Source organism: Atractosteus spatula, chromosome 3, assembly GCF_055471065.1.
Source record: "Atractosteus spatula isolate fAtrSpa1 chromosome 3, fAtrSpa1.hap1, whole genome shotgun sequence".
In the NCBI taxonomy this organism is placed as follows: domain Eukaryota; kingdom Metazoa; phylum Chordata; class Actinopteri; order Semionotiformes; family Lepisosteidae; genus Atractosteus; species Atractosteus spatula.
In genome coordinates, this window is record NC_142708.1 from 76,445,001 (window position 1) to 76,471,200 (window position 26,200).

The 26,200-nt window shown below is 50.0% G+C and overlaps 2 protein-coding genes and 1 non-coding gene across 4 annotated transcripts; all 3 read right to left on the minus strand.

Annotated features, from left to right (window-relative positions):
- Positions 1–706: 706 nt before the first annotated feature.
- mrpl28 (mitochondrial ribosomal protein L28) lies at positions 707–4,640 on the minus strand. 2 transcript variants are annotated; one of them, XM_088912310.1, is made up of 6 exons: positions 4,517–4,640; positions 3,780–4,098; positions 3,390–3,542; positions 1,760–1,894; positions 1,399–1,485; positions 707–1,156 (listed from the first exon to the last, which is right to left on the minus strand). In XM_088912310.1, the coding sequence occupies exons 2-6, from the start codon at positions 4,065–4,067 to the stop codon at positions 1,058–1,060; spliced, it is 762 nt and encodes a 253-aa protein (XP_088768436.1). In that variant the 5' UTR covers positions 4,068–4,098; positions 4,517–4,640; the 3' UTR covers positions 707–1,057. The 2 variants fall into 2 exon arrangements, with proteins under 2 accessions (XP_088768436.1, XP_088768437.1); XM_088912311.1 differs by lacking the exon at positions 1,399–1,485 and having other exon boundaries at positions 4,517–4,639.
- A 1,497-nt stretch (positions 4,641–6,137) lies between these two features.
- On the minus strand, positions 6,138–6,224 carry trnastop-uca (transfer RNA opal suppressor (anticodon UCA)). Its single transcript has one exon. It is a non-coding gene; the product is annotated as a tRNA-Sec (tRNA).
- A 1,316-nt stretch (positions 6,225–7,540) lies between these two features.
- Positions 7,541–10,359, minus strand: LOC148838813 (proton-coupled zinc antiporter SLC30A1). The gene is made up of 3 exons (XM_088912309.1): positions 9,945–10,359; positions 9,281–9,517; positions 7,541–8,334 (listed from the first exon to the last, which is right to left on the minus strand). The coding sequence occupies exons 1-3, from the start codon at positions 10,357–10,359 to the stop codon at positions 7,541–7,543; spliced, it is 1,446 nt and encodes a 481-aa protein (XP_088768435.1).
- Positions 10,360–26,200: the final 15,841 nt, after the last annotated feature.

The following is a 26,200-nucleotide window of genomic DNA, read 5'->3' on the forward strand; positions in this document are numbered from 1 at the left end:
TTCTTGCGATTTCCCCCCACATTCATGTTAGATTCAGGACGCGGCCCGTAGTCCTCGCTCTTACCTTCACGGGTTTTCAACGATCTTGCGCTGCAAAGCTGTTTCTAACTTCTCTTCTGACCGGACTGTCCCCCTCTACACAACAGCACAGGCTGAATAAAAATACACACCTCCGTGGCGTCCAACAGTGATGTGCCTGTGTGACACTTACTACACAAATACAGCCACAATTCCCTTTTACAGCCTTTGGTGTGTTTTTGTCTCAGATGTATCACATTCAAAACTAGATACTTCTGTACAGCACCATGAATACTATTTTGGAGCCAGGTGAAATAGAAACAAAAATGCATGTTCTGTTAAATTTTAAATATAATTTAGAATTAATAATGATATTTAATAGATATGGAAGAAATATCCACATAGCTCTATTAAAACCCCAATAATCAAGCTGCTTTAGGTGAGCCATGGGAAAGTGTTTTGAAAATGAAGTCAAACTGCTCTATTTCTTATTAGATACACTGTATCCCACATGCATTTTCTCTCAAATCATCTTCAGGTTACTGCTCCCAAAAAGGAGAAGGAAAATATTTACAACATGTGGCACTGCACAAAAAGCTCTGGACAATATTTTGAAGGAATGAATTTGATAAATATAAACTACTCTTTTACCAGTCTTTATTCTAACAAAACAAAATAACAAAAAGAATGTGTTACCAAACCTTTTTTATTTCTTTGTGACAAATATGCAGTTTCCAGTAATGGTAATAAAGATATTTACAACTTTTTGTGATGTGAAATTACTTTGGGTATGAAGCCTTTACTGAGGGATCTACCAAAGAGATCTAACCCTCCTCGTGACCCAAACACATTCCTGCATGAATAACCACCAGCCTCCGGAAATGTTTCGCTGTGATATTATAATAAGTTAGAGAGACAGCTGTCACCGTCTGAAACAAAACAAACGTCCCTTCCAAGAAAGGCACAGCAACTGCACCACAAACAGGCGAGACGCAGCTGTTGTTTGCGCATTTTACACCTCCGTCTTTGTGCTGATCCATCATGTCTTCTTCTCCACCACCTCAGGCTCAGCCAGCTTCTGACAGGCCAGCTCCTGCACCAGCTCCTCCACACAGGTCTTGAACAGCGGCACGGGATCCTGGAGGCAGACGGGAACAACAACAGCTCATCACACAGAAGCTTGTACACGAAAACCTTGATTCTCCGAGACAAAGTGACAGGAAAACATTATAAATTGGTTTCACAGTATTTCTCCTCTTTCCCCATCAGGACCCATGAAATAGTGCCCTCTCGCTCACCTTCTTGCTACATTTATTGCGACACAAGTGCTGTGCCACCAGGGCCCTGTCCTTCCTTGCTGTACATGTTAAAGTGTCCTACCTTCTGTTCCAGGAGCCTCTGCTTCTCCACTGCCTCTTCCAGGCTGAGCCCCACCCAGTCCGCCTCCTCCTCGGGTATCACAAACTCCTGCGCGAGGCACAGAGCGTCAGAAGGGCACCCTCCAGCACAGCTAACAGCCCACTGACTGCACTTGCACTACTGCACCGTTAGACAATATGTTAAGAAACTTGTCAAAATGTATTCTTTAATACTTCCGTTAACACCTCTTCTAGGTTTATTTATCCAGACGTCACGATCCTGTTAAGTACAAGCGAACGTGGAAAGCTGACCAGCAGCTGTGTTGGGAAATGGAGTGACAGCAGTCTGGTAAAAGTACACATTCGAGGCTCATCTCGAGCACCTTGTACTTGGTGTAAACCCTCTCTCTCCTCTCGGGGTCATCCGGATAGAGCTCGGTGTCTTTGCGTGCCAGTCGAAGCAGCATTGCCCTTTTCAGATCCATCCCGAGCTTCGAGTTTAAATCCTCCTTAGAGGTCTAGGATCAAAACAGAATGGATCAGCATTTCATACAGGAAAAACTAGTTGCAAAGGTGCAGCAGTGATAGCTTACTGAAAAAACATACAGGTCTATACTGTGACCTTTTCAGGGGCTGTCTAATCACCACTGACTGGGACTGCGACCTTGTACTTCCCGAGGAGAGCCAGTAAAGTCTTTGGCCTCAAGTTCTTCACAAAATGGTGTCAGAAATCACACTCAAGTTGCCATGTTCAGGAAGAATAATATTAACGAGTCCTTAACATAAATACCAAAAACTCCAATATTACTCGCTTTGTCCTTTTTGCATCCAAAATAAGTTGGCATCACAACCCAGCCTAACTCTCTGACTTGTCTGACCCTCACTTGTCTTTGCTACACCCTTTTAAAGTCACTGAGCATGCAGGTAAACCCACACAGCTGAGGCTGTCTAGACAGGAAATGAGCAGGCCATTTCCCCCCACAGCATCTTGGGACATGTAGTTTCCATATCCCCTAGATAGAGAAAACTACAATTTTTTAAAAGAGACAAGGTCACAGAGGGTAAAGGCTTCTCAAGACTCTGGGCCCAAAGTGCACTTCCTCTATGACCCTGTTCTACATTTTGTCACAAAACATAAACAAAAGGCTTATACAAAGCATGATTATTAATTTCAAGGATAAGAAACTATTACTCATAGTAGCAATGTATGTTCTCCTCTCGGTAAGAAGTCTACAGAACCTGAACTTTGATAATTATGTGCAGCACTACATAAATATAGTACATTTATTACTAAGAAGAAACTATTAATATTAAGAATCAATGGCAGGGCTCCAGACTAAAAAAATTACTTGGGTGCCACTGGCTCCTAAAATTAAACATTTAGGAGCCAAATGACTCTTTTTAGTCACCAAATTACAGAATCAAAATAGTTTGTCTGCACTGCACTCAATAAACTCAGCACATGCGGTGTCGTTATCATACGTCTTTGATACATCCATTCCATTCTTTTTCATGAGCAAGATTTGGGTGGCATATTTTGGGAATGGCAATTCCTGGCGTGTGACCATGTAGGCCGCATTAAATTTCATTTGGCTGTTTTTTTCACAGGCGTGATCCAGATCCAGAGACCTAACTTATACCACTTTGACAGGGGCGGAGCGGTGGCCCTGTGGCTCAGGATCTGCGCCTGTGGCTGGAAGGTTGCCGGTTCAAATCCTGTGGCCGGCAGATGAATCCTACTCCATTGAGCCCCTGAGCAAGGCCCTTCACCCCAGCTGCTCCAGGGGCGCCGTATAAATGGCTGCCCCTGCGCTCTGACCCCCAGCTTCTCTCCCTGTCTGTGTGTCTCATGGAGAGCAAGCTGGGGTCTGTGAAAAGACAAATTTCTAATGCAAGAAATTGTATGGGCTAATAAAGTGATCTTGTCATCAAAAGAGTCACGATGGTTTCCAACTCAGATTTTCTCAAATAATTTAAGGTAGTGCAAACAACCACTCTGCTGTCACAAGTCACCTTGAGAATGTAGAAGTCAAAGCCGTATGCCTTGTCAATGAGATCCAGCGTCCGAGCAGTGACGGTGATTTTAAACTTGTGGTCAAGGATCTCGCTGTATAGTTCCCTGTTAAAGAGCTGAGGCTTCCAGCATTTCTTCAGGCGTGTGGAGAGCTGTGGGAGAAAGAGGGAAACTAATACTGGGGTATTCATGCAATACTGACAAGCCACCCTGCAAACATGTCTTAATTTGTTCAAAGGTTCACATGGCAAGATTTAAATTTTCAGAATTCTGACTATTCTGACAGTTAGGGTTTTATCATTGCAAATGTGTGAAGTCGCTTGTGGTGACCTGTAATGTACAGCAAACTGTAAATTTGAAGACCCGATCTGAGCAGCGCTGTTTCTCACCTTATCGTTATTGGCATATCTGTACCCTGTGATCCAGCCTTCACCCCCCCACAGGCCTCTCTGGGACTCGGGGGGGTGGTAGATGGGAATGGGGACATCCTGGACTCTCTCCCGCTGGCCGGTTCTGGGGTTGAGCCTGAACTTGACCCCCAGGGGCTTCCAGTGCACGGCCGCGGGCGGGCGCGTCTCCTGCAGGGAGCGGAGGTAGTGCTGGGGCAGGCGGGCGTAGATGCCCTGCTTGAGCTTCAGCGCCTCCCACAGGCGCGGGGGGTACTTGTGCAGCAGCATCCTCCAGGACCGCAATAAAGCGCACGCTCGCCTGAGAATGGAGAACAGCTCTGAACACCCAGGCCAAAGCAGCCCCTTCACGGGCACGATCAGGAACATGTGTAAGGAAACGGTAAAAACAAATATAAGATCGTGTGAAGTAGTTCAGGTGGGGAGCTGCGTGGGCTGCAAAGGAACAAGTAAAGGTTTATTCCTGCTGAAAAGAGACGAAAAGAAACACAACGTTTCTTTTCAGCATGGAATAAACCTTCACTTATGCCTAAGACAAAGTGTGTTTCTGGTCCCCTGCGCCCGGGCGGTTAGTACTGTTCAGTGCTGGACGATAGAGGGATAGGCAGAGTGTAGGACCGCGGTGTCGCGTTTTATCAGTAAAGAATAAACCATGCGAAATATAAAGCAATCTCACAACAGTTTCACAATCCAGTTGGTTTTCCAAAACGACGACTTACCCGATACACTAAATACACAATTAATAATTTCGTAATTTAGGCACTTGAACACACTGAAAACAATTCCCCCACGTTACGTTTCCAATCAAGGACACAGTTGTACTTCCGGGAGCCAACCCGCCCATCGAGCGAGGCGATTGGCCGTTGAATGTCGTCAAGGTTGATCTTTACATTCTTATTGGTAAATCTGCTTGTCAGTTTGGCCATTCAGCCAATCCCTGCCGCACTACTGTGCGCGCTGCACGCCGGTATTGGATAATCAACTTGTCACTATTCAGATCAGGTTTATACAAACCAGCCGGTCGAAGCTGAACTCTGAGAGCGCTGTACTGTAGATTATTATGACCATTGAAACACTATATTATTATTATTATTATTATTATTATGAGAAAATGGATAGGAGCTTTGTGGATAAATTACACTCACATGTCTCCATGAGCAGACCAATGTTGGGTTATTAAAAAACATTTTTTTAATACAGTTACGGAAGGGATGCCCGGAAATCCATTCTAGTAATTCTGGGCATTCAGGAGAAGATACAGATTTCGTAAAACACAAATGCAGTGCTTCTGGTAGCAGAAAACATGCACAGGAGCCGCTCGGGGGACAGTGGCGGCTCTCTTACACTGTTCCGTTGTTCTGACAGCTCCTGCCCTTCTAGTCAGCTCGATAGTGGAGAATTGGCCATTTGTTTAAATTACAAGATTTCCTCTTAACATCAGAAAAGAGGCAATGAAAGAAGTTGCCTCTCGTACTGTCCGAGGAAGGTGATTTCACAACACTGGGGCAGCGACAGAGAAGGCTCGGGCACCCAGAGTCCGTGATTTAGTGTCCGACAGTTTGCCTCTGGACGGGACAGACGCGTTGCCAAACCAAACAGCTCTATGAAACTGGGAGAGATGGGGCTGGGAAACACTGAGATGTTTCGGTTCACCCAGGAAATACATCTCTGGTATGTTTTCTTTGTGATGCTGAAAATATTTGCATCCCCTCTGATCTGATGGCGTTAGAGACGGTTATTCCCCATTTTTCAGTCAGTTTTTTGTTTGGTTCTGAAAGTCAGTTAACATCAACATCAACGGACATCAAGAAATAAGATCATTTTATTGGCTATATACAATTTCTTGCATTAGGAATTTGTCTTTCGCATACCCCAGCTTGCTCTCCATGAGACACACAGACAGAGGGAGAAGCTGGGGGTCAGAGCACAGGGTCAGCCATACAGTACCCCTAGAGCAGTTAGGGTTAAGGGCCTTGCTCAGGGGCCCAACTTAGTAGGATTCCTCTGGCAGCCATGGGATTCGAACCAGCAACCTCCCAGCCACATGTGCAGATCCTGAGCCACAGAGCCACCACTCCATATAACAATAAAGTGAAGAACTGCTTCATGTTCAACATGGCGCCGGAGAGTCGCATGTTGCCATAAGCATTTCATTGCACTCCTGTGTTTTTATTTCTTAATTATCTGGATTCTTAAATTTAAAGGAAACAGCAGGTAAGATAACAAAATAAGCACATGAAAACATCTGGGTTGTGCAGAACACCACATACACAGGAAGAGAATCACCTTCTAATTATACCCAAAGCGGTAGAGAGACACACCCCATCGAAGCGCCCCCGCCGCCCGGAAGGTGGAATTGAACCACTCTGCCGTCAAACAGCTGCAGGTTTGAAGCCTGCACCCCGGCCCACCGAGGCTCATCCGGGCGATAGAAACAGGGGACAGGAGCCGTATATATCCCGGGACATTTGCTCATCTGTCACGCCTGCGGTGGGGAGCGAGAAAACAAAAGGGAGGAAAAAAGAAAAACCCCTCGCTGAAAAGAGCTTTAGCATGATCCGTTATTACTGCTTGGTACCATCATACTGCCTAATTTGTCTGTATGTCTGAGATATCGATACGTTCTGAAACAGGTCCACCTGTGCGGCGGCAGTGCACCGCGGGAAGGGCGGCGCGGGAGGCGCCAGGGCGCCGGGGCTCCCGGTGAAGGAGCCGGAGAGGCTGCCGGCGCGCAAGTCGGCTCCTCCTGACGCGCACCCGTCTCCCGGCCCGGGGAGCCAATATCGCTGAGGGGCAGGGGCACAGTTGGGAGTGTGCCTGGAAAATGTGAAGCGCAGACTAGACACCAGCTGAATTTCCACTTAGTTTTGCTGTGTTGTCTCCAGCTGTGAGGAGGGACGCGTCTGCTGGAACGCGTTTAGAAAAACACAGCCACCCGCTTTGAAGAGCATCCGTGGTTTCTGGGGCTGTGGAGCTCTCCACCCAGTTACAAGCGCAGTTTGCGCAAGTTTACCGAAGTGGGTCTGTTACCGTCAGACCAAGCGCTGATCAAAGTTATTTTTCTCTTCCTGTGCGTTTTCGCGGGATTTGTCATGTTCACCCTTGGTAACTATTTGCTATAGTAACTCACACCACGGTAACCCGTTCGTTACTGAACGAGTCTGAGATGCCTTCTTTCTGGGTTTAGGTCTATCGTGAATCGTACTGGCAGAAACATGCTCGAGTCCTGTCAGAGCTCTGCAGCCCCACTGCGCAGCGGGCCGGCCAGAGAGGGGGCAGGCCACCACCGCAACACTGCTTCTGTCACAAGCGGCCACGGGGTCATCTCGGTTTAATATCTCAGAGCTGACATTAGACACACAGAGATGTGTATTTCAGGCTCTGAGAACCGGTTGCGCTGGAGGCGGGCGCGACTCTGCAGCTGCCGAAGGTGAACTGAGGAATAATCCTGGGAGGAGAAGTCCGTGTTTTTTGGAGGCGTTACCTAGGTGGAGTTACGCAAAAACAGGAAATGTTGCAGCTCGATAAACGATTAAACATTCCTATCAGCTTAATAACGTGAATTCTCAAGCCGCCCCCAGGTTGCGAATGGATTCCAAGCGGCGCTGCTGCGGGGGCGGGAGGCGCCGGACAGGCAGAGCCTCTGCAGCAGCTGTGCGCCGGGGAGCCCCGGGGTTTCTGTGCGAAAGGTTGAGGGAGAGCTTCACAACCCCTCACACTGTCGCTGTTATGATCTGACTTGTTCATTCACAGCAATGAACTGGCAGGACTGCCACCGATCCCTGCTGCGCGGCGAGTGAAAAGGGTTTAGGGAAGTCGCCCGAGCTGTCTCTCTCCGGGCGGAGTGCTGACAGGTAGGGGTTCTCCATGACGAGCTGCTGGCTGGGAGCGCCGTGCCCTGCAGGTGGCGCTGCGCCTCCCTGGCAGCAGAGCTTGTTGGCACACTCCTTCCCGCAGGCCAGGCTGCAGGGGGGCGGCGGCTGCCCGCGGCCGGGGGGCGGGGCGCCGGCCTCGGGCTGCACGGTGCAGCGGCTCACGCCCACGCCACGGAGCACCGCGGTGACGGCCGACACGAGCTCGGGGATCCCGGGGGCGGCGGCGCAGTGCACGTGCACGGACGCCACCAGGCAGGCCTCGGACAGCTGCCACACGTGGAGGTCGTGGACCGCCAGCACGCCGGGCACGCGGCCGATCCGGGCGGCCAGGCTGCGCGGGGCGATGTGCGCCGGGACGGCCTGCAGCAGCACGAGGCCGTGCCGCTTGAGCTGGGGCAGCGCGCCGGCCAGCAGGACCAGCACGGCCGCCAGCGAGAAGGCGGGGTCCAGGTAGACGTAGAGCCGGCAGGCCCCCTCGCTGCGCTGGCCCTGGCAGCCCGGGGTCAGCAGCAGCTGGGTCAGCCCGCTGGCCAGCACCAGCACCGGAGCCAGGAGGCCCCGCGCCGCCCCCAGGACCCAGGGAGCCCTGCAGCGCCCGCCGCGCCCCGCCCAGCGCCCCGGCCTCTCGCCTGGCCCGGGCTGCTGTCCTGCGGCGCTGGAATCTGGGGAGAGTGTGGAGAGAAGAACAGCGTGAAAATCCTTCGCCCTCACTGATGCTCTGCTCCTGCCCCCAGCTGAGCTGTTCCTGCGCCCTCCTTCCCCACAGCAGGGCTCTCTAGGAAACAGAGATGGGCTGACAGGCGGACGGCGAGGGTTGTGCTGAAAGCGGTTTGTCAAACAGCACACAGGTGGAAGAACGCAGGCAGGGCGGGAGGCACCTTCCTGCCAGCACCTTTCTAAACTATGATTGGGCTTGAGAGGGGAGAGGACTGATCACTCCCTAACAGTGCAAGGAAGCAGGGCTGTCCTGCCTGGAGGCTAACCACAAGGTCACTCATGTCCCACAGACGAGACAGTGTGTGGTGATGTCGCAGGCGCAGTGATGTGGTTGCCTGCTATGGACTCACAAAACAGCAAGACCTGTGTCCAGGGTCTGTTCAGACTGCACACACCAGTACGCTGCAGGTGTCTGAAGTTATGGATGATGTCCAAAAGTCATTCAGAGTACTCGTATAAATAACAAAGCAGTTATTACTACTTTCTTCGCATACTCCAGTTGACTAGAGCAGCAGTTCTCAGCCCTGGGCCTGGGGCACTACAGTGTCTCCTGACTTGTGTCCAGCTCGGCTTCTAATTGCTTAGTTCAGTTAATCCCAAATTCAAGTTCTTGCTTGATGAGATCTTTTTAACCTGTTTCTGCTTGTTTCAATCTTCTGCTCCAGGAATACTCTGCTTCAGGAGTGTGGTCGCAGAGCAGGCCTGTTCCACTGAGCTTGGTCAGTGTGCAGCTCCTGGTCACTAGACAATAAAGGACACCCTGACACTGTGTCAAACACTCCCACGCACGACGCTCCTTCATGTGCAGTGCGAGAGGCTATAGGGGCTTTGCTGTGTTGTCTGGGTGAGACTCTTGCCGCCCGGAGAGCTGGCTCACAGACAAGTGTTTACCGTGCGAGTGTGGGGCACCGGCGGGCTCCCCGCTGTCCCTGTCCAGCTGGCCGTGGGACACCAGGCTGGGCTGGGCTTTCAGGAGGGTGCAGGAGGCCCCAGGATTGCAGTATAGCAGCAGGTCCAGCGGGGGGAGCTCCAGCGCCGCTCCAGCAGGATTCGGCGGGCTCCCAGAGCACTCGGCGTCTTCTCCCCCGGTTGCCTCGCTCCTCTGCACCGGGAGCTCAGCCTCGCCTCCTGTGAAGGGAGAGAGCTCAGGCGCTTGCAGGCCTGGTGCACACAGTAGAGAGCAGCACACTGGCTCAGTGCACGACAGAGAGCAGCACACTGGCTCGGTGCTCCTCCTGGCCAGCGCATGACAGAGAGCAGCACAGATAAAGTCTATAGCACAGTGGCTGTGCAATCGCATACAGTATCTGCAGCTCCCAGTGAGTTTATAACCAGTGGGTTCCATTGCATAAAACTCTGAGCTGCTTTGAATGAAGGTAACAGTTAAATAATCGATCGATCAGCCAGTGGATCAATCGGCTAATCTCTAGCGGGAAACCTCGCTCTGCCATTCTGCCTTGTTATTTAAGAATAATTTACCCTAATTCCGTCAGCGAAGCTTTTCCTCCTGAGGAGCTCTCAGATGCCCACCCTTACAGTAAAGGAGTAGAGCTACCTCTGCCCGCCGATGCCAGGCTCCCCTCACTGGCGTCCCACCCGTCGATGCAGCCAGCAGCCAGCACCCCTGCGTTGAGCAGCACCCCCATGGCCCCGGCAGCGAGGGCCAGGCAGGGCCGCTGGCCAGCGTGCGGCTGCAGGAAGTGGCTGAGGATGTCCAGCGAGACGGAGGCGCAGAGCGAGGCCAGGAGCAGCGCGGCGACCAGGCCGCCCAGCGGCTGCAGCCGGCGCCAGGGCCGGGCCGGGGCCCACAGGCGCACGCCCAGCTGCAGGAGCAGGTGCAGCGTGTGGAAGGAGTCCACCGTGATGATGAGGGAGTTGCAGAGGCGGCTGACGACGAGCTGTCCCAGCAGCACCAGCAGTGTCAGGCCCAGGAGGCCGCAGCGTCCAGAGCTCGGCGCCGCACGGGCCATCGTCCTGGACACACACACACATGCACACCGTGATGCAGCTACAGCCGAGGACAGCCCACTGACTGCTCCCGCACAGGGGTCTGGGGCTGACTGGCTATCGAGCCCCCCCTCAGCGGTACGAACCCGACTGGCTCACCGGGGCAGAGGCTGCGCAGGGCGGGGAGCGCAGTGTGTGAGCCTGAGGCAAGCGGGGCAGGACAGAGGAAAGTGACTGCTGGACTTCAGCAGGGGTCAGCGATCGCTACAGTAACACATGAGCCCCGGTCTCGCTGCCAGCGCCTCACGGTCAGCCTGGCCTGACCTTCTCATCTCCACCTTGGCCAGCGGGGGAATAACATGGAGACCCCAACTGTCTCCCAGCTGACAGCGTGGAGCGGTCAGTCGCTCAAAATGCACACGGGGAGGTGGGGAGATGGGCGGAGAAAACTGGATTAAAAAGTGACATAAGCATGGGAGAACATACAGACTCCACACGCACCAGGCTGGACTCAAACACAGGACTCGTGAGCTCACGTTCATTCCTCTGCTTCCTGTTGTTGGAATACTGTAAGCAAATCCTAGAATTGTACTCCAGTAATTACATAGTATTTGTTCTATTTAATTCCCCTAATGTACTCCTTCATGTTTTGATCATTTTAAGAATGTTGCAGGATACTCAGAGGAAGAGGCATCCTCTAAAAACCAAATGATGGTTACAATGTTGACATCGCACGATGGCCATAAAGAGCTCTCAATATAAACCAATCATTAGACATTTTAAATGTTTGCAGTTTCTCACAAAACGTGTTAAAATCGACCGCAGTAATTGAGAGCATTAGCGGGAGTAGTACTGCGCGGCGCGGGACTGGGGTTCAGTCTGTGTGAAGCCTGCATGTTCCCCCCGAATTGAGGTGGGTTTTCTTCGGGGGTCCTCTTTCCTCCCGGACTCGAGCGGGAGGGGAGCAGGCAGGCGAGCGACAGCGCCCCCAGAGGACGGGCTGTTTCTACACTGTGGGTACACACGGCCGCGCTGAGAGAGGGAGCCCCGCGGAGTCCTCTCGCAGGCGCGCAGAAAGCGTGAGGACGTCCTGCAGACGGGTCCCTCGTGGCTGCGGGGGGTGTTTCGGAAGGAGGCAGAAAGAAACGGGATTCAGAGCTGCAGACGCAGTGCCACTGGCTGCAGGTGTGAGTTTGCCCTGCGTTTCCAGGGCTATCGGGCAAATGGACGTTAGTGATTGTTAGAATTGCTTTCCGATGGTTAGAGATGATTAGAGAAGGAGATTACGAGAATCAGAACTGATCTGTTACCTTGGGCGTGTCGGCGGCCGGCCGTCAGTCGGATCCCAGCGAGGGCGATCTGTGCGCCGCGCAGCAGCAGGGAAGATGATCTGCGCCCCTCTGCTGCTCCCAGCCGGGTAACCCCTCTCCTCTGGCGATGTTAAGCGCTGTCATGTGAGAGGCAGAATCCTTTTTTTTCTAGCGCTTTTTTTTCTCCCTGTCTGGGCTTAGACGTTCTTCAGTGAGACAGAACAAAAACAAGAATATCAAAACACTCCCCCCTCTTTAATCCGAGCAATGCGGACAGTCCAGGCCACAGCTTTTATAACCCAAGACTGCTTTTCAGAGCTCATTTACTCTTCCCAAGGAGAGAGCACAACCAAAAAGGTTTCTTTACCTACAAATCAGAAAACAACAAACCTGCTTGTGCTACCAGAGCCTCACCCAAGGTGTTCAGTGTCTGGCGTTCAGGTGAATGCTGCTCGGCCCACAGTGGACCTGTACACAGCAGGGCTAAGCAGTTTGTGTTGTCTTTTAAATAGTCTCATTTTTCATAATCCTTAGTTTTCAGACGAACACGGTGCCCCTCCAGGATCACTCTGGCGAAGAGCAGCAGAGCTCAGTCAGCACAGGAGCGTGGGGCAGCAAGAGTCCTGCCCAAGCCGGTCCCCTGGGGGTCAGACCTGCTGTAACTCCTGCACGGTCCACTGTTTCCTGTCTCGCGTACTGCCGTGTGTTCCTCCTCTCCAGGTCAACACACAGTTGAAACGGTCTGGACAGCAAGAGATTAATGGCATCCAGGCACTAGAATTGACAGCCTTTGACATCTGCCTGCACAGGGGAGTAAGAGCTAAAACAAAGGAGCCTGGACGAGGTAGAGGACTCCGGACTGAGAGGAAGCTGTGTCAGTTCTCTTCTCTGGTTGGTGGGGCGGCTGCTCTGTTCCCAGGGCTTTCGCCCGTTTGAAGCTGTTCTCTGGTTCAGTGTGCTGGGCTGCTAAGCCAACGTGCCAAACACAGTTTGACAGCCTGGAAAGGTCATTTTCGGGAAAAAAAATTCCAGTACAGAACTTCCCCCTTCAATAAAAGAAAAAGAGTAACATGATCATGACAATTTAATCATCAAAAGGTTTTACTGGCTTTAAGTGAAAATATAGTGGTGCAAAAAATAAGGCTTATTTCTGACAGCACTCCACCTTTCAACAGCACACAGACAGAGCTCCTGACCCGGAGTTCATCATGACAGTCAGCAGATTTCATTTCAACAATTTCCCAGTGTTCCGCAGCTGTTTGTTTAATCAAAGCCCTCCGGGTGAAGGCCAGGCTGAACCTCAAGAACAAGGCTGGCAGCCTAAAACAGCAGCTCTGTGCACATTTTATCTGCTTGTCTCAACAGAAGGGTTCTTCTGTCCAAACAAAGAACATAACGAAGGATTCATTCACAGTCAGCCTTGAGCTCATTCCTCGTTAGGGTCAAGGCAACGCAGAGCCCATCCTGCTATCCTGGAGCAGACACTGAGCACTGGGTCAATTTGAAGATGCCAGTACCGGAGCCGGCGGGTCTCTGGGATGTAGCCCACGAGAACATGACAGCGCCACACATGGCAAAGCAGAGCCCACGAGCTACAAGCCAGCAGCCACTACTATGTCATGGAACTCGTCTAGGACAAGGATGGATATTTCCTCCGTCGTGTTTCCTAGCAGCATCAGTAAGAGTAGTGAATTGGCTGCAACAGTATGTCTGGTAATACTTTCTAAAAAACGAACAACAGTTTCAAGTACTACTGTGTAGCAGCTCAGTCCCGGGTGTGCCTTGCACTGCTGGCAAGAACAGGGAGACAAATGAAACATTCCAGGACCTTTGAATGTTGAAGGCTGAACTTCAGAAATCTCCTGGAATGTTTTCCCCAAAGACAAGTACATGAGTTGTCTTGTATATAAACTCATCAGCAATTGAGAAGGACAAAGAAAGTCTCTTTAGTGCAGCAGCTCTCCACAGAGATGCACGTCCACAATTCTAACCCCAGACACCTCAGAGTGCATGACCTTTAAAGACTTGATTACCCCCAAGGGAGAATGTGCGCAACCACCACTCCCAGCTGTGCAGCAGTCTGTCCTCAGTACTCTACCCAGGGGTGAGCTGGGTCCCCTCGCCATAAACACCCCCCCGGGGTTACAGGCTGGGTTCAGGGGTGTGGGGCCACTCCGCTCCCAGACTTGTCCAGACTTGTCCAAACCGCTTCCCAGACTTGTCCAGGAGCCCACGAATTGGGCCACATAGCCTCCTCTCATAGGTAACTATGGCAGCCTGTTATGATTTTATTAGACAAAACCTCCCCTTGAGGCAGTTTAAGTCCACAATTATCTGTTACCAGTCTCAGCGGGGTGACTGTGGAGATGAGATTATTGGTGGAGGTTGATGGTGGGTGCAGGGGGCTGGTGGCTTGTTGTTTCATTGTGGTGCTGAAGTCCTTGTGAGTTTTCAGTGGGTTTGGTCTCCTTGATCCACCTTAGTTAGGATGGTGCCTGTTCCATGTGGAGATGTTTTTGACAGAAGCAGGACACTGGACTGGCAGCAGCCGGTGTGATCCAAGTCAGTGTGATCCAGGTCAGTGGGATCCAGGTCAGTGGGATCCAGTGGCAGACCTAAACAGAAAGACCCAGGGAGGCTCTGGGGGGGGGAGAAGCAGGGTGATGGAGCCCAGCCCTCCATCAGAAGCAGGGTGACAGTGTCGGGGGAGCGGAGTGGCCCCACACCCCTGAACCCAGCCTGTAACCCTGGGGGGGTGTTTATGGCGAGGGGATCCAGCTCACCCCTGGGCGGAGCACTGAGGACAGACTGCTGCACAGCTGGAAGGAATCTGCGCAGACCAGCGAGATCTTGACTGGACTTTCTACAGCTGGGAAACACACCTGTTTGAGACTCTTCCAACAGAAGAGCACAGGCAGCTGAAGAGCTGTGAGCTGAAGAGGGAGGTCCTGCAGGCTCGAATTAGCTACAGGAATTGCAGTGGAAAGCTCAAGGCTTCGGCCAGCCCAAAAAGGAAACTCTACATGGGTTTGTCCTGCTCAACCCCCTAGGAGGAGAGCGACCCGTACAGAACCCTTCTTGCTGCTCAAGGACCTTCTGAGATGTGTGGAGATCCGAGATGGCCAGCTGAAGGGTCCAGACGGTTCCCGAGGTGCGAGATGAGCCGCAGTTGGCGGTGGAGGTTAGGGAGGAGATGTTATCCTGGCCTAGACCTCCACAGTGGGAAGAGGTCGAAACACCCAGCTGTTGGCCTGTGTCCCCAATGCCTCTGGGGGGTCGCCATGGGGCAGATGACACTGCCTTCCCTGAGAGAGGGTGTCACCTGGGCCAGCACAACCTGCACCCTCTCCAGGCTCCTGCGGGGTGCAAGCTGGGGTGCTGGGGGTGACTGGGGCATGGCTCCTTCAGCCTGTCCTGTTTGAGCTGATTTCTGCTGTCGTGAACTAGAGGCTGATAAACAGCCACTAAATGCTTAACAATAGTCATAGTGGGGATTTTTGATTGATTTGAAGGGGGTAGGAGTTTATTTGGTAATAGAAATAATTAAATGCTACAGTGTAAAAGGATTTCATGGTGGTGGTTGAGTTCTTGATGAGCCTCACTGCAGGAGGTTGTTAGTATTGTACTGACTCATTGTGGCCAAGATTTAAAATGGAACAGCGGCAGCTGCAAAGTGTTTCTTTCTGGATATGGAGGGAAACATGAGTATTGTGGTTTTTGAATAATCAAGGAAATGGCAATTGAATTATATTAATAATAAGAAGATGTTTATTATCATGATAAAACATGGAAAACATTCATTTTGTAGCATTCACAGCTAATTTTTTATACAAAAATTGATGCACAGTCTATAGTATTATGCTTCTTTAGAATCTGTGGGCGTCTTCAGACAGCCCTGCGCAGTGGCAAATAACATTATACTGTAGCTGTAAAAATACATTAACACAGGGGTTCCCAGTCCTGCTCCTGGTGTTCCACCACATGCTGAATCTCATTCCTCAACAACTTAATCAGATCATTTAAGCCTTACGCAATCCAAGAAGGTACTTCAATTGAATATTTGCGTTTTATTTCTAGTCACAAGTTTGGGATTTTATTTCACTTACAAAATAAAACAGTAAAACTCCAACATGTTTAAGAGCTGGGAACAAACAGTTCAGATTAATCTTATTATTAAGTCAATGAAGAGTTTGATTGTGTAACTGAGGGCTCGGCTGGAACAGAAATCATCAGGTGTGGGTCACCAGGCCCAGGATTGGGAACCACTGCTCTAAACCAACACAGATGAATCAGCTTACACCAGTTGATAACATACACTGACAAGTCTTGTACAAACCCCTCTTTGCTCCTAAATTTGATTGTTCCATTCTAGCTGCTACTGGCTTGAGCTTGATGATTGTCGGTCTGTTCACAGCATCTCACATTGCATAAGACTGATGGTTACTAGTCCACAAACTGGGCTCTCTGTGGTGGATGCAAACACCAGTGCTGAGTATGCACTATTGCACATCAGTCTGCTCATCTGTATGTACAGGTCGCACTTGTTCAGTATGAGGCTCTGTAGAGCACGACACAGTGCAGACTAGAGATCTCGTCCTCTTTCTGGGGAGCATGCAGGAAGTTCAATTGTTTGTCGGGGAGTCTGCAGGAGGGACTACAGACTCCTTCCATATTGCAGCTTCCTGTTGCACAAGTAACAACCGTAAGGATGGCCATTCATTTCCATCATGCTCTTACAGTATGTGATGCTCAAGATCACAGTTGCAGACTGTTTTGTTTGTGTCTGCTCCGTTTTGTGCCTGGTGTTGTGTAGAGGCTGATCTCGAGAATGGTAGAGACCTGTGTTAATGTTGGCAGTAACATAAAACTCTTTCTTGTAATATTTAATCAAAATTAAAATAATACATTCACAGTAGCAATACAGACAACCACAGAACAACAGTTTAGTGCGTGTTCTAGTCTCCTCCTGGCAGGATCAGGTCACAGTGGGAGAGCCTGCAGGAAGCCGAAGGGACCAAAACCTCTACTGCTTTCAAGTCAAGTTCAGTTTTACTGCAGCACCAAATCCTCTAATCTGGTGAAAGACTTTATGAAGTGGTTTGAGGTTATATTTTATTTTTTTATTTTTAATTCACTCCCCTTACTAAGAGATAATACTGATTGTAAGGATGAAGAGATGGTCTCAATCACAAATACTTGTCTGAAGATTTTCGCACATATTTGGAAGCCATAACGCTCTCCGCACCCATGCTACTGCACTATTGCCAGGAGCAGTCAAGGCTGTAGGGAGGCAGTGTATTGTCACAGGCCAGAAGCTCTACACTCTCCTTGCAGTACTTCACCTGCTTGCCCAACCTGCCACATCTAAAAACTGCCATCTGATTCTGAAGGTTATTCACAGTATATATGGAAATATAGATGTGTGCAAATATTAAATTTAAGATATAAAACAGATTACAGCGAAATATGTGCTGCACAACAGTAAAGGTCAAGATGGAGCCAGAATTATACCATGCATAATGTGACTACCTGTCATTTGGTATTAGGAAATTGATTAAGCATTTTTAAAATGAAAACAAACCAGAAATGGTACGCATACATTCACAGTGATTAGTGTTCCATTCATTTCTGAATTCCAGGACTGAAATTCAGAATGAAATTAGATAGTTGAAATAGAATAACAGGCAGAAATCAGGGGTAATGGTGTGAAGTGATCAATAGAGTTTGATTCTGTTTAACCAATCAGAGATTGGGATTTCACTAAGCTGTGCTTTGGATGTATAATATATATATATACTGATGGAAAAAAGAAACACAACACCTCCTCCTGCACACTCTGGCCCTCCTGTCTGTGTGGAACAGGTTGAAGAGTGACTCACGCCACTGCTGACCAGTCTATCGCAGCCTCTGTCTGGCCCAAGCCAGTCAGGTGTGACATCTAGGAGGTGTGAGCAGAGGGCCCCTGACAGGTCGCCTTGCTATAGGGCCAACAGCATGGAGCTTCACTGCCCTGTCACTGATGCGGCCATTGTGTCTGCTGGTAGTTTCAGCAGCAGTACAGGTGGCAGATCTGAAACGATCTCTCAGATGGACCAGTCTGATGTGTCGGTCCTGCTCTCCAGTGTGGTCACTCGTGGGCGACCGGATCTTGGACGGTCATCTGTCCTGCCAGTCTGCTGAAACCTTCTCTGCAGTCGGGACACAGTGGAGCGGCTTAAACTCCATAGTGTCTGGCAACGCTGGCACATGACATCCTGCCTGCAGCATGCCAGTGGTCCTCTCCATTGCTTCTGGTGATGTTCTAGGCGTTATAGAATGCACAGAAAACTGACTAAGTGTGATTCTTTTCATTCAGTCTCCTAAGCTTTGAATTTAAGGCCTTTTTAAAGGTGTCCTGATCAGGCATTGCTCCACCTGGACCTCGTTGGGTAAAAGTGCACCTAAAGAGCTTTCGTGTGATTGGCAAGTTGCAATGCCTCACTGCACAAGTTGTATTGCTCTGCAGAGGGCTTAAAACACATTGACATCTTTTTGTGAAAGTAGATAAGCTATAACTGTAGTATTCTCTTTCCAGAAAATGTTGCGTTTCTTTTTTCCATCAATGTATTTGTAACTCTTTCAGTGTTGACGACAGCTTCACTGTTATCCATGGGTCATAGATCACTTTAACTGGTAAAAAGAGGTCCATTTATGCCTCTTAGATACATGAATAAATGTATTATCTATTTGAAAACAAGCACCACTGTCTTCTACAGTATAGAAACACCTGCAGCATGCCCTACATGATGGACAAGGATGCTCATCATGATGCTGGCGTCTGCTTTATGCTGGGTGTCAGGACATCCAACTCACTGACAATACAAAGTCAGGTAATTTTACTATTTCAGGGCTCTGTGTAACTGCAATGAGCCATTCAAATAAAAAAAAACATTCCAATCCAATCCTGCCAGAATATTTGACTTTTCTACATTAGCACCATTCTTTTCAAACTTTGTTTAAAAACACGTCTCATTTCTCTCGGCTAGAGTTATTATTCAAATCAGATGTTTTTTAACAATTTTACATGTTTTGGCAAAATATACCTTTATCAGAATGTTTTGATGATGGACAATTGTTGGAATGAATTTTGGAGTAGATTTTTCTGGGTGTATGTTCTTTTTCTCTTTTGTATTCCCAGAATTATTATTCAACACAAAATGTTTCACAGGAAAAATATAAGGACAGACCACTCAAGACACAATAAGTAACAAAATCCCTTCCCCCTTCATGAAGAGAAATGATAAAAAATGGCTCAGGGCCAATGGCTTGTAAACAACCCAGACCAGTTATACACTAAAGACCCTTCAGGGTAAAAAAAGTGAAGGTTGATTTATGAAGATACATAGTGCAAAGGCTCAGTAAAGTCACATTAAAGTTCGCTAACAGATAAGGAAATGTGTGGTACTAATATACTGCAAAAATACATAAATGATTAATTAACATAATTTGGAAGCCTGACAAACTGACTCAAAGGCTCTTCATTGATTAAGGAGGCTTACTTGCTGAGCTCTGAAGGCCTTTCTGGGTGGTGTGAGAGGCCAGGGCTGTCACGGCTTGCACCTGGCTCTCCGCTGCGCCAGGCTGTGCAGCGCGCTGGCGGACAGGAGTGGAGCGATGTAGACAGAGTCCCCGGCGCTGAGGGCCGGCTGCTCCTGCAGCCGGCCCGTGAGCCAGAAGGCATAGCTCCTGTCCAGCGCCAATGGGGGGCAGCCGCAGTGGTCAAGCTGGACTGCAGCGAGCTTCTCCCAGATCTGCAGTGCTCCACTGTGGCTCGCTAACACCTCGATGACCCTGGTCAGACTGTAAACAATGCTGCTGCCCTTGATCGTCATTCCTGTGACTTGACCTACAAGGACTACGTGGTAAGAGTTGAGGAAGAAAACAAAAAAGAACCAAATCAGAGAGTGTTTCTGAGCTGTGTTCCTGGCATGAGGGTGTGACTGACGAGATGCCGTCCCTCTCTGTATCAGCACATAGCAATTCTAACACACGTCCTTTGCATTTCACACCGTCAGAGCTGGGACCCTCTGTGATCCCCACTGTGGACCAAGCAAGGACCGCTGTGCGACTCAAAGCTTGATTCACACCCTGCAGAATTCTTTAGACTTACAGTAGCCTGTAGGCCAAACAGTCTCTTCTTAAGCAGTTCCATAACTTCTGTATTTCAGCTTGATCAGATTCACCGTAATTGTTGCATGCAAACCCATTAAATCCAGTTTGTTTAAGTGAATGAAGTATTCATTCTGTCCTAGCTCACAACCTCACAGGACCTGGAGAATCCAGCAAAGCCCACCCCAGCCTCTTGCTCACCTGTGGCGTTACAGACAGCAGACTGGCTCATGTCCTCCAGCTGCATCAGCACACATTCTCCTGCAAAACACAGGCGTGGGGTTCAGTTATCGCCCTGGTCAGTGCTCCTGGCACAATAGTAATAATCATTACACTTATATAGCTCCATTCAAAGCTATACAGGTAATGGGGACTCTCCTCAACCACCATGTAGCCCCACCTGGATGATGCAACAGAAGCCAGAGTGCACCAGTGTCCCCATCACTATACTGGGGCATTAGGACCCACCTAGACCGCAGGGTGAGCACCCACTACTGGTCCAGGAGGTCTCCCTCCCAAGTACTGACCAGGCTCACACCTGCTGAGCTTCAGTGGGCTGCCAGTTGTGAGCTGCAGCACATAAGTGGTGTCCCTGTTATATGGCAAGTATAACAGGGACAGAGGATTTGCCCCGATATGCACACTAGCGGTGCTGCGCTCGAGTCTGCAGGGGCTCGGGGTGCCCTGTTTTTCAATCTGCGCGTCACCAGGCGCTCCGAAGTGCGCATCGGAGCGGACTGCGCTGAGGAGAATTATGGTGACGTTTTACTCTCTGACCTACAATTTCAACGCGGAGAGAAGTTGCCGCGGAGGATAAAATATCCACGTGTCAGGAAAGTTGAACTTTTTTTACAGTTTTAAAACTCATGATATTTTATGTAAAAACATAATTTCTACTTTAGATTCATAATGTATGTATTCTAGGAACGGGAATTTGGCATAAAGCTTTTATTTTGTCACCCTGTTTAGACTGATCAATATTCGTTTGCCTGCGGTGTGTTTTGTACACTGAATATTTCATAGTACACATATTTAATAGTATAAAGCTTTCGGGTATTGCCAAGTTAACATAATTAGTTCGCTTTGAACGTGAATAAAAGGTTTATAAGATAAGTGTTACAACCACATTCCGCACGCGTCCTCACTAATTACCTCATTTTCCAATCACGCCTCGGCTGTCCGCTATTTAAACCCTCTTGTCTCACTTTCCCATGTTCGGTATTGGAGCCCCTGACTGAGCTCCGTCTCCCCGTTCTGCGCTATTTCCTCAGCCTTGAGCACTGGGTTTAGCCTTCTGCTCTGCCCTTATCGGACAGCCTGCTCTCGGATCTGAACTGAACTAAACGCGCCGCATAGGGTCCAGCTGTTTATTACGCTGCCGGTCTAAAAGTACAGAGCTCGCATAATGGACCCCGCGGGATATCAATCGATTTGCTCGGTCCTCCAACATCATGCACAGGCTCTCAACAAGCTCCACGCCTCCATGCAACAACTCGTGGAGCAAGTCTCTCAACTCCCCACGTCCCCTCCACCAGTCGCAGCTGCACCTGCCCCCGCCGCTCCAACGGCATCTCCTCCGATTGCTATCCCGGAGAAGTTCGACGGGAACCCAGCCAAGTATAAAGGATTCATCACCCAATGCTGGGTCACCTTTCAGCTCCTCCCTGACCGTTTCCCAACCTCCAGGGAGAAAATAGGGTTCATCATCTCCCTGCTGAGCGGCAGGGCTCTGGACTGGGCAGCAGCACTCGTCAATAGAGGCGCCCTGGAAACTACCGACTGGAAGCAACATTCGGCAACGTAGGGGCGGAACAGCTTGGGCTGTGCCTCTCGGCACTGCAGCAGGGACAAAGATCAGCCCAGGAATACGCAGTAGAATTTCAGACCTTAGCCGCGGCATCTTCTTGGAATGATGAAGCCCTCGTCTGCCAGTTCCACCGCGGCCTTTCAGAGGAAAGTAAGGACCACCTGACGCTACTGCCCCTGGACTCCCAGTCCCTGTCTGCTGCCGTCTCCCAGGTCCTGGCCCTGGACGCACGCATTCAGGCGCGGAAAATGGAGCGGCACTTAGAACGCAAGCCACAACACTTGCCCCTGGCGTCTGTCTCCGGGCAATCGGGACCCATGGATCAGCGTCCTTCTCCCGTGGAAAAGGATACACGCAGGCGTGAGGGTCGCTGTTTGTACTGCGGATCCGCCAGACACCTTGGTCCTGCCTGTCCTCTCAGACCTCTTACCCCTCTGCGCCCCACAACCCCGTCCAAGGTCGGCACCATCACTTTCTCTCGGTCCTTCTCGGACACCTACATTTCTGTAACCCTCTCCTGGAATCCTGTTCACCTCAGTCTCCCGGCTTTCATTGATTCAGGTGCCACTGGGAACTTCCTAGATGCCACCCTGGCCAGGGAACGGAAGATTCTCCGAGTACCCCTGTTGCCCCCCTCCACATCAGGGCGCTAGATGGTTCCTCCTTGTCTCCTGGATCGATCAACTGGAAGATGGTTCCCCTCACCCTGAGCGTCGGTGCTACTCATACGGAACAAATTTAATTTTTTCTTCTAGACTCCCCGTCTCACCCTCTCCTCCTGGGTCACCCCTGGCTCCTGGCACATGACCCTGTTTTTTCTTGGACGCATAATGAAATTCTTGCGTGGAGCTTGCGATGTCATAACCAGTGTTGCCGTCTCCCAGTCAGGATCTCAATTGCCTCCCTCTCACTGGACTCTTCCTCCTGCCTTCCATCTCCATATTCAGATCTCCAGCAGGCATTCTCCAAACGGAAAGCCCACCCCTACGACTGTGCAATAGGCCTGTTACCTAGAGCTCTGGAAAGTTACATCTGTGAATCGCGGGAATCTGACTTCATTTGCTGGGCTATATCACCCGCCTGCGCCGGATTCTCCTTTATTGAAAAGGAGGACGGCTCACTCCGACCTAGCAGCGATTTTACAGAGGACTGGACAGCATTACTATCCCCTTCCCCTTATACCAGCTGCTCTTGAGTCAGTCCGAGGTGCCACGGTCTTTACCAAGCTAGACCTCCGAGGGGCGTACAATCTTATCTGTATCGGAAGGGGCATTATGAGTACCTGGTTATGCCTTTTGGTCTCGTCAGTGCTCTTTCTGTGTTTCAATCCCTCATTCGAGATTTTCAGGGACATAATTCATAAATGCGTCCTTGTCTACTTCGATGACATCCTATTTTTTTTTCCAACAGTATCCAAGATCACATCCCTCATGGCTGTGAAGTCCTCTCCCAATTAGATTAAAAAATAAACTATGCAAAACTAGAAAAAATGTCTTCCACGTTTCCAGTATTCACTTCCTGGGTTATGTCCTCTCCCCCCTTACTGTTCAAATGGATCCTGTGAAAGGGGGGGCTAGTAGGGACCGGCCCACACCAAGGAATCTCAATGGGATCCAGCGATTCCTCGGCTTGGCGAACTTCTACCACCACTTTATACGCAATTTCAGCTCGCTGGTTGCGCCAATTGGCCTCCTCACATGTAAAGGTCCTAACATGGGGAACTGAAGCCCTGAAGCCCACCTCAGCCATACTACGCCGGCACCCCGACCCCCCACTGCCCATGTGGTGGAAGTGGATGCCTCCGCTCATGGAGTTGGAGTGCTGCTCTCTCAACGCCAGGGAGATGGACACGCTGCACCCCTGTGTTCTCTTCTCCAGGAGGCTATCCCCAGCCAAGCCCAATTATGATGTGGGCAATCACGAGCTCCTGGCTATTAAGCTGGCGCTTGGGAATGGTGACACTGGCTGGAGGGGGTACGGCATCCGTTCACCATTATCACTGACCACAAGACAGCCAAACGACTCAACTGCCGTAAGGCCAGACATTCGCTGTTTTTCTCTGGGTTTTGATTTTTCAAAGGTTGTCTCCTTTCCTTTGCTCATTGGGGTATCAGCCCTCCCTCTTTCCATACGACTGCCAGGGGACCACGATACCCTCTGTTAGGGAATACATTGCCCGCCTCGGGAAGATCTGGCGGGTTACTCAACGTGCCCTACTGAGGACAACACGGCACCAGGTTGCCTCTGCAAACGGTTACCGCCGACCCTCACCACGGCCCTGCGGAGGGCTATCCATGAGGAACCTCCCCCTACGCCAGCCGTCCAGGAAACTTGGCCCAAGTTTCATCGGTCCTTTCAGTGGTCTTGCACAGGTCACCCCAGTATCCTATCGTCTGGCACTCCCTCCCACTCTTAAGATCCACCCTACCTTTTACATTTCCCTCCTTAAACCATTCCACAGATCCTCCTTGTCAAAACCCAAGCCTGGCCCCACACCCAGCGGTCATCTAGCCTACACTGTTCACCGAATCCTGCACTCCCGCTGGTACCGAGGCTCTCCACACTACCTGGTAGATTGGGAAGGCTACGGACCAGAGGAAAGATCTTGGGTTCCGGAAGGAAACAACATCCTGGACTGCGATCCGATTCGAGATTTTCATCAAGTCTTCCCGGACTGACCAGCCAGGGCGTCAGGAGCTGCCCGTAGAGGGTGGGGGGGAGGGTACTGTTATAACCACATTCCGCATGCGCCCTCACTAATTACCTCATTTTCCAATCACGCCTCGGCTCTCCGGTATTTTAACCCTCTTGGCTCAGTATTGGAGTCCCTGACTTGTCGGCTTGTCAGGATTTTTCTGGATCCTCTCAGATCTGAGCTAAATGCTCTGCAGAGGGTTGGTCCCTGTACTCTCATTACGGGGACAGGCAACATGTTACCTTCATTCAGTAGTACAAAGCTTTGAATAAACAGATAGCGGTATTTCCAAGTTTTCCCCAATTCACTTTGAGTCGAGCAGCTCAACAGGAATGGACACGATGCGTCACTACCTTTGTGCAGGGACAGACGAGATGACATTCAATTTCATCAGACTGCGAATACTGACATGCACTTAGCCACTGGGGGAAAAAAGCATCAACAACAGAGCATCTTCACCCCGAGCTATGACAAACAGCACGCTGTCATGTGAGGTGCACATTGTCCTTTGGTTTTTCCCTCTAGCCTAAGGAGTTGTGGGCGTCTAGAATGAGGTACCCAGCCATGTTCTTGAAGCTGATACTTGCTGTTGCTGAAGTCAATGCTGAGATCAATTAGCGTCTAGCTACTAAAAGCTACGTGAACTGAATGCCCTCCTGATTTGATCAGTTTTATTACTGGTTACATTTGCTGCATGTTGCATTCTGAATCCTAATTTAGAGACATACAAATACGCAAATGAATCTCTGTGGAACTGCAGTGGCCTTGGTGCTTCACTGTGGCCCAGGGGCTTGAAGAGCTCCGTACTCAAGTCCTGCAGGGTCTGACTGGCCTCGCAGTTGTCGTGCTTACAGCCCATACTGACTGGCCACCCCTCATTGTCCAGGAAACACCTGAACAGCTGCATAGGTAGATATAGAAATGCTGCAGCTGCTTGGAAACTATAACTTACTCTTGTGTATAAGCACACTGCAATATGAAAATAGAACACGTGTGTTGCAGGCCAAGCTCCACTGGTGCCAGGACTGTGTGACAGCTGATGACGACACGAGAGCTGGGTTCTGACTTGTGTCACTTGAGCATAAATACAGCACACTGTTGGAAAACCCCCCTGACTCAGCATGACTAACTTGGTTTCCTGCCAACTTTTTCAGGTTGAAGACAACCAACTATTTTTCCTTTCATCTCAACAGGTTGTGTTTCATGTGGTGAGAAACTGGAGGCAATTAGTTTCATATTACCATGGCTCCTATGGGAAATACAGTATTGATAATTTTAATGGTAGTTTTTCCTGGTAACTCTTCTAGTCTTGGCAGAGATAAGATCTCTGAACATCCAAAGAAAACAATGTTTAAAAGCTCCAGTGTGAAAGGGAGAAGAAAAGACTTCTGAAACTGCAACATTACCACACTCTGACAGTCATGTCCCCCAGCAGAGTGATGAACAGGCCTGGCCATGCAGAGCTGCAATCTCTTTAACATGCCACCCCACATGATAGTTATAGTTAGGGCAGTGCGGTGGCTCTGTGGCTAAGGATATGCGCCTGTGGCTGGAAGGTTGCCAGTTCAAATCCTGCAGCTGGCAGAGGAATCCTACTCCATTGGGCCCCTAAGCAAGGCCCTTAACCCCAACTGCTCCAGGGTCACCATATGAATGGCTGACCCTGTGCTCTGACCCCAAGCTTCTCTCTACCTGTCTGTGTGCCTGTGTGTCTCATGGAGAGCAAGAAATTGTATATAGCTAGTAAAGTGATCTTATCTTATCACACACCCAAAAGCAGCACCCTGCGTTTTCAATTCAGAAGAAAGTGGTTTGGTTCTTTCATGCCATCGACTCACGCAGTGTTACAATACCAGTGGGTTTGCATGGTTATCTTGTCGCTTTTGCTTTGGGATGTTCTGCTC

Coding starts and splice junctions, on each gene's coding strand:
- mrpl28 (XM_088912310.1), bottom strand. CDS start 4,067: ATGCTGCTGCACAAGTACCCCCCGCGCCTGTGGGAGGCGCTGAAGCTC. Junction 3,543..3,779: donor GATATGCCAATAACGATAAG/GTGAGAAACAGC, acceptor TTTCTCCCACAG/CTCTCCACACGCCTGAAGAA. Junction 1,895..3,389: donor TTGACTTCTACATTCTCAAG/GTGACTTGTGAC, acceptor TTTTGATCCTAG/ACCTCTAAGGAGGATTTAAA.
- LOC148838813 (XM_088912309.1), bottom strand. CDS start 10,359: ATGGCCCGTGCGGCGCCGAGCTCTGGACGCTGCGGCCTCCTGGGCCTG. Junction 9,518..9,944: donor CCTGGCATCGGCGGGCAGAG/GTAGCTCTACTC, acceptor CTCCCTTCACAG/GAGGCGAGGCTGAGCTCCCG. Junction 8,335..9,280: donor CGGTGCCCCACACTCGCACG/GTAAACACTTGT, acceptor CACTCTCCCCAG/ATTCCAGCGCCGCAGGACAG.